At 48.2% G+C, this 7654-nt stretch overlaps 1 protein-coding gene across 1 annotated transcript in view; it reads right to left on the bottom strand.

Moving 5' to 3' along the window:
* Positions 1–7089: 7089 nt before the first annotated feature.
* The window catches only part of T265_11282 (hypothetical protein), a gene marked incomplete at both ends in the record, with an annotated part of 4209 nt that continues 3644 nt past the window's right edge, over positions 7090–7654 (bottom strand). Inside the window, one exon of the mRNA XM_009177898.1 lies at positions 7090–7558. Within this exon, the coding sequence (XP_009176162.1) occupies positions 7090–7558 (469 nt within the window). The remainder of the gene's footprint in view (positions 7559–7654) is intronic.

Here is a 7654-nt window from a genome sequence, read left to right as displayed (position 1 = left end):
CTGCCAACCGACGTCAGTGGCGTTCTTGTTGTCAGTTTCTATCCAGATTGTCTGAGTGAATGTCTGGAGGTGTAGGCACCTCGGAATGATTGTGTTAAGCTAGCACTAAGTCCCTCCCCCATCCACCTTTATTCTTTTCTTTACAATAAGGCTTTCAAATAAGTCATGGTTGTACGGTAGTGAAGCATCGGTGTTGAACACTGATGCCATGCTGTCGATGATGATGATGATGGTGATGATGATGATGATGATGATTTCACCATACGCATTCTCGTCAGAGCTAAGACAACTACCGAGCTATGTAAAATTCTCCACAATCTCCAGTGATTCCACTGAATTGTAAGGGATAAGTTCGGAGGCCGTACGTTCTGGAGGATAATTTTACAATTTGAAGATTTAAGGTGCATGCCAAAAGATGATATGATGGTGGTTAGTCTATTCAACATGGCTTGTGCTTCGTTGTGGTCTCTAAAAATGAGGACAGCGTCGTCTACGTACTCCATTTCGACAAGGTTCTCAACAGCAACAGTGTGAACACCGGGGTTTCGAAGACTTTTCAGCCTCAATATTTCATCAATTCTGATGTTAAACAAGAATGGAGAGAGTAGACATCCTTGGCAGACACCACTTTTTGTAGGGAAGCTTTTGGAGAGTCCACCATACACTCTCACCCGCCCAGAAGTATGCGAATATAGGGATCGGATCATATCCACTAAATTCTGGGGCATGCCCTGTTGAGCAAGTGTAGTCAACAGCACTGACCGATCGACATAATCTGACGCACCCTTGAAGTCAAGGAATATCAAGATTGTGGGCCGTCTGTATATATGGCGTTGCTATAATACCTGGTTGAGCGTGAAGATGTGGTCCGTGCAGCCCATAGCCGATCGAAATCCCGCTTGATTCTCACGAGCCAAGGTTTCACGTGCCACCGTAAGACGACGAGGGATCGGCCCTGGGTTGTCTCCATCCGATACAAGGCTGGGCAAAGAGAGCGTCCTGCGAGGCATACGCAGTGGCGTACCATAGCACTACTAATCTGATGTTCCCACCAGACTCACGCAATGCTTTGGAGGCATTACGGAGAGCATTCGAATGTCTCCAAAGTGCTTTGGCTACGTCTCTGATCCTTATAGTAGACATTTTCGACCGCATAGCATCCTCTAACTCCCCAATGAAAAGTGCACTGGCATTCCTATATCCACGAAGTACCCATGGATAGCTACCTATCCATATCTTCTCAGATCATCAGTCAACGAAACAGTGGCAGATACAACCAGCATACAACACCTACGCGGTTTTTACAGCTTATGATGATGATGGTCGGACTGCAACATTGTATCCTTGACGAGCAAGTTGTCATGTTGGCCCCACAGGTGTCATAGGCTAGTAAACGCTGCCTTAGCCTTCCCACTTTGAGAAGCGATTCAGTCTTCGACAACAACTCCCGGACTGATGCAGCTGTCCAAATAAACGGACTTATCTACATCGATAGGGTCACCTCTATGATATTTGGGTCTGACTCCACCCAAGCTTACAGTGGCCCTTTACACTTTACAGATGCGAAGCACACACCAAACTTTGCGGCACAATTATTAAGATTAATCAAAATAATTTGCACTTCTAAAGGGTCTGATCCAATGAGATCGATGTCAACGGTGCACTGAACATCCGTAGGCGGACGCCCCGGGAGTATCTGGATTCCCAAAAAATGGAACAGACACAAGCACATCGGTTACGGAGTTAAAAAAGAAAGGGCAACAGAGGGTACTCTTGTATAACACCACTGCATGAAATGAGCTCCGGGGAGGATTCCCCTCATGCAGTTCCACGTCCATGGGAGGCATACAGAGCTTTCATAGGAAACAAGGATGTAGAAGTAGCATCCTTCATCGACGGACTGTCAGTTCCTGACGATCAACGGAGTCAAAGTAGATCTGGGATCAAGGACGATCACTGGTGGACCTCGGAAGGAAGGGCACAGTTCCAATACCTGTCACAAAGTGAAGATATGAGTCATGCAACCTCACCCATTGCAAAACGCCGTTTGATTCTGGTGAATCTGACTCTCCCAGTGACAGGTCAATCTGCGTAAACTGACACCAGAGGACACCTTGGAAGCTGTGGCCACTAAGCTGATTCCTCGGTACTTTTCATACGTTTTTGTAACCACTTTAAAAATCGGAATCAACGTCGAGGCACTCTATTCTGTTGGAATTCTTCAGAAGTTCTGGAGTGGGGTTGCTACGTTAGCCTCAACGGACTCACCAACCTCTTCGAAGAGTGCAGGGTTCCAACCATCTGGACCAGGTGAGTTCATCCAAAAACACATGTACTTCCTCTTTCCCTTCCAAATATGAGAACGATGTCANAGCTCAATTCCTATTTGATTTCCCTTCCAAATATGAGAACGATGTCACTTGCATTTTGCAGACTGAGAAGGCTTTCATCAGTAGCTATCCAAACACCAGGGTTTTAAAGACCCAGAGTTCGTCGCATTACCCTGTACGTCGAGAAATCAAATAGGAATTGAGCTTACATAATTGCCGGGCATCACTTTGCGCAAGGAACCTTTTGGAGAGTTCCCTGTGTACTTTCAGACGCCCGAAAATATGGAAAATCCAGTGTTCGCCCCATCACCCCAATGTTGTATCGAGGGTGGCCATCTATTCGTTACGCCTGGACTGAGCCCGTCAGACTACGCGATAAGAAGACAAAGAACCATATATATATATGTGATGACTACCACGTACAACCATTGTTGTACGGTAGTGAAGCATCAGTGTTGAACACTGATGTCATGCTGTCGATGATGATGATGATGACTACAGGGACAAATATGGTCGTTCACTTGTTCGTTCTGTACGGCCAATGACGGTGTTCCGATCCTGAACAATTTCAGCCCCACTCCACTGGCCTTATGTCGCTCAGCCGTGTTTGGTGAGCTCCGCCAATGCATATGCTATCCGAAACGTGTCGTACCGATGGTGAACTTGGGGATGCGTCATTCGCTGCACATGTGTTTTTTATGTCTGGGCGCGTCCTGACACCCAACAATAACGAAATCAAACACAAAATGGAGAGTGGACATCGCTGCCTGGCAGCGCTACTTGTAGCGAGGCTTTTGAATAGCTCCCATACTCAGCCACAAGTATGTTAACGCAAACAGCGCACAAATTCACGAACTTCTGCTGAATACCCTGTTGCACAAGCGCTTGAAAAGAAGTACCTGGTAGACAGAACCAAACGCACCAAAACTTTAGGATACTTATACCCACTCCATTGCTCTAAAGTATAACAGGTTACGAAGATGCGATCCACACAGCCCCTTCCCGACAACAGTGCTGCCTGCTGATATCGGAAGCATATAGTTTAGTAACCACAAGTTCTTCTGAGTTATTCTGTGGAACTCCATTGAAAACACAGTCTCAGTGTCGTTAAATGGGTAAAAAAGATCGTTCGTCCATAGCACACTTCCGGTGCCTAGCTGTCATCCCAGCCGAAAGTAGCACCGGAGCTGGGATACCGCCAGGTCGCCCAAGCCTACACAGGGGGAGTCAAGAGGGAAAGGTCAGGTTCGAACCAAGGACCTTCCGGTCGGTAAATTTGCGCTTTAATAACTTGAGCCATCTCGCCCCCAGACTCCAGGTGCTCGAGCGACAAGAGGTTGTTGTACTTTTCACTTTATTTATTATTACCTCGACTAATTTCGAAACCGTCGGGGGTTCCAAGTTCACGGCTGCGTTGCCCATTTAGTGTCCGGCTGAGCAGCTGCAGGTGGCCGATTGAATTGTTCAGCCCAACGACTCAGGCGCCCTTCTTTTTCACGGATAAGCCAGCCACTGCTATCAGTGGTGGATTCGCTCACCGGAGGCTTCTTTCGGACCGTTGTACGTATCAGCTGGAACAGTTTATATAAGTTCCCATGATTTATCGCCTCTTCCACCTCTTCAGCTTTCGGGCCCACCAAGATACTCGATCTGCACAGACGGTCTGACAGCTTGTCTAACGGTATTGCATTCTCGACTAGGAGGAATACACGTCCAAGGATCGAGTAATTTTAGAGTCTCACTCGAAATTCAGTGCCTAGGTCTAGTTGAGTGCATGATTCCACAGGCGGAGTACCCAGCATCCTGCAGGGTTGCGGACAGTATCTTCCAGCAAGAGTCAACATCGGAAACAGGAACTTTAGTAGGCGGTTCTGGTAGACTTGTTCCACGTCAGGCTCCGACATCCCCTCCAAGGCCAAACGAGGCGTGCGGATCTTGCACGCCCATGAAAGGAGCAAAGAGAATCAACAAAAAATCACATAGCTGTAGCACCCTTTCGGTGCCTTACTGCCAAGCCACCTGAATGAAGGACGAGGGATGGAATACTTCCATGTTGCCCAGACCCAGATAAGGGAAGTCGTGAGGCAGAGGTCGGGTTCGAACGACAGAACTTCCGGTCAGTAAAAAGCAAGTACTGCACAGAATCATTTTGTTAGCGCCGCACAGAATGGTGGTTAGTACATAACTGCAACAGGCGCTCGATGTTGTCCGTACGCCTTGGTTACAAAATTAGATGACCATCCAACTGAGGCTCAGCTGCGCTAAGTCTACCCACCCACGTAGTCATCATTATCGACAGCAAGACATCAGTATTCAACACTGATGCTCCAGTCGTATCCCCGGGAAACAACGATACCTGGGCTCTTGGCCCGCCACAACAAACCAAATAAAGCGTCATAAAACTCTCTTTGAGTGCATGAGAGCTACAGCCTGTTGGGGCTCAAGTAGACAGTGAACAGGTGATGATTATCGGAGCATTTACGGGACACTCACAAACGTTGCCGAACGGACCTCACAGAGGCGATCATAAGTGAGGAATCACTCAACAAGAGATTCTTCAGCTCGGTAGCTTAGAGCGATACCAGCCCCAGCGGAATAAGCAGCAGCAGCTTCCGGATTTACAGAAGTGCGCGACCAGAAGCGAGCAAAACCGATAGGCAGGTCAGTTCAGCAACTGTATTTGAGTTGTGAATTATCGTTCCGCGCAGACAGAGCACATCAACAGAGGCCAGCGTACACGCAAGAGCAGCGAACGACAATGGCTATCGGACAGCCAAGCGTCAGAGTTTCAGGAATGATTTCGAGGTGTCGGCGGTGAAGTTAACCAAAGATATCGCAGCTAACGGCGGTGTGCGGTGAACGGATCTGTCAGTTCCCAAAAGCGAACCTACGGAGATGACATTAGTAAGCAGAATAGGAAAATAAAATTCATTATAGAAAGGGAGGCATCAGCAGAAGACTAGTTTTGCTTATCCGATCCACTATGCACGTAAGGTTGGTGGCATGAGATTACTTGCAAGTGTGCATTTCATGGTTGTACGTGGGCTGGGGTACTACCAGGACGCCCAGACCAAGACAGAAATACGATTAGGTCCTCTGGCTTGAAAACCCAACCGCCAGGCAGACGTCGTTAGCGTAAGACTGTCAGAACAGCCTACATTTTTCAAGAGCAACCTGCTACACATGTTCCAACCACCAATATGGAGGACCAGGAGACCTCCACCAACTGACCAACCTGGTACGAGAGGCTCTGTTAGTATCACACCTATATTCCCCAGTATCACTCAGTGGGTCGCGGGGGGTGCACAAGCGGTAAGGTTTAGTCTCATTGTTGCTCTAAGACCTGGAGTATTAAGGACCGGTGCTCACATTAGGTTTATTTCACGTCTGCACAAGCGGTAAGGTTTAGTCTCATTGTTGCTCTAAGACCTGGAGTATTAAGGACCGGTGCTCACATTAGGTTTTATTTCACGTCCGCCGGTGGGAACATTTCTCCGAGATTCGTATAGTGCCACTGTTCTTTCCGATTTCCATTGATTGAGTGTACCTGGTAGAGCCGTGTCATAGACCAAACTCTCCTTCGGCAAAGATGGTGCCAGCTCATTCTAGTTCGAAGTAACACCTGATGGTGGAGCAGTTGGAAGAGTTTAGAGGATGGTTCTCAAAATTTTGTCTAAACTCGGGATCTCTCAGCCCCACAGCTGCCAACCAATTTATCAGCCCTCTAAGCCGCCTTGAAAAGCGAAAAACTGAAAATTACCGTAGTGTGATGGTTTGTTTCCGTAACCCGCCAGGCTACAATACATTCGCAGATCCTCTCATATCAGGTTGGTCATTGGCTGTATATCTAATCAAGTCTCCTAGTCTTACGGGTTGGAGATTGGAAGGTATAGTGGTTGGGCCTTTGAAAAATACAACACAAGCATTTCACACCGAACATCGCTATGTTGTGGTTGGGCTCTTGAGCCAAAGCATTTGACCGAGAACCCTTATTACCCTTCTGCCTAGATCTGAGTGTCTTGTCAGTATCCGAGCCCGTGTACAACCAGGATTCATGCAACTGGCGCCGTTCATATATAGATTCGTCTTTTTGCTAGTTTGCACATGCCAGGGGCAGTACCACAACCATCTTAACTGTCAGCCTGATCAAACTGAGTAGATGCGAACGGACACCTATACGTTTGATCTATTTGCGCCTACTCGGCCATTTACTATCGATCACGGATGTTAGTGATTCCGATCAGACAGTCAAGTGGCCAGTGAAAGCAACTCGCGGTGTCGTATCACCAAGTGCGTGCGCATTTGAGGAAGTCACACCCCTTGCCACATAGTTTTCAGGCGCGCAACCGGCAGGTCTGTTCGGTGCAACATAAGTAATTCCTCGATTGTGGTACCAGTAGGGTTACAATCTTCCGAACTCTACCCTCAAGTGCGCGTTCCAAGATTTTAGTTCATGGAACTCCCCACTCCTACTTTATTGGGATTTCTTGTCCGGAAAAACGGTCTTCTGAGTCGTACTGCACTACGTCTTCATGAGGTCTGCGTGATTTTTCGTCTTGCCGAAAGCTGTTTTTTTCTTCACCATTCGCCCTTCCAGGATAGAGCGTGCAGTTCAGAAACTTGCCCCAACTCGACTGAACTCAACAGGTTGCTCCCATCCGTGTGCGCCAGTTTTACACTGTTCGGGAGGCACTATTACCTGCACGTATGCTCCACGCTGTAATTTCTTCTACCCGCGCTTTCTGGGCAACATCATATTCTATGCCATGATCTGACACCATTGTTCGGCTGCTGAGCTATTCAACAAACCTGCCCTGGAGGTATGTGCCGTAGTTTGCAGGGTCGAAGTGTCAAGTGCTAGGCTACCCAAAGGTCCGTCAAGAAGAGACTGGACCTTATCGTAGTGTGGCGGTTTGTGTACCTCGGCGACCCATTGAGCTATACTGGGGGGTGTCCGCGCGACACTCACAGAGTCTCTCGTACCAGGTTGGTCAATGGTTAGAGGTCTGACGAATAGAATCTCCTGGTCCTCCGGGTTGGGGGTTGGAACATGTACGGCGACTTGTTCCGTAGAAAAGGTAATGCATTTGCATTTCCCCGCCAAAAACCGCTGCCTTGCGGTTGGGCTTTTGAGTCGAAGGCTTTGGTTGAGGACCCCAATCGTCCTCCTGTCTAGGTATGGGCGCCCTGGCAGTATCCCAGCCCTCGTACAACCATGACCTACATAACTAACAATATTCTCATGCCACATCGGCCGTCGCGTGGTGCCATCAGCCGGGTCGCCTTACTTGCTGCATACAGCAGGGCGGGTAAGCGAAAACAGG

Source organism: Opisthorchis viverrini (genome assembly GCF_000715545.1).
Source record: "Opisthorchis viverrini unplaced genomic scaffold opera_v5_468, whole genome shotgun sequence".
Lineage (NCBI taxonomy): Eukaryota > Metazoa > Platyhelminthes > Trematoda > Opisthorchiida > Opisthorchiidae > Opisthorchis > Opisthorchis viverrini.
Note: the sequence above shows the minus strand (reverse complement) of the source record. Positions and strands in the feature narration are given on the sequence as shown.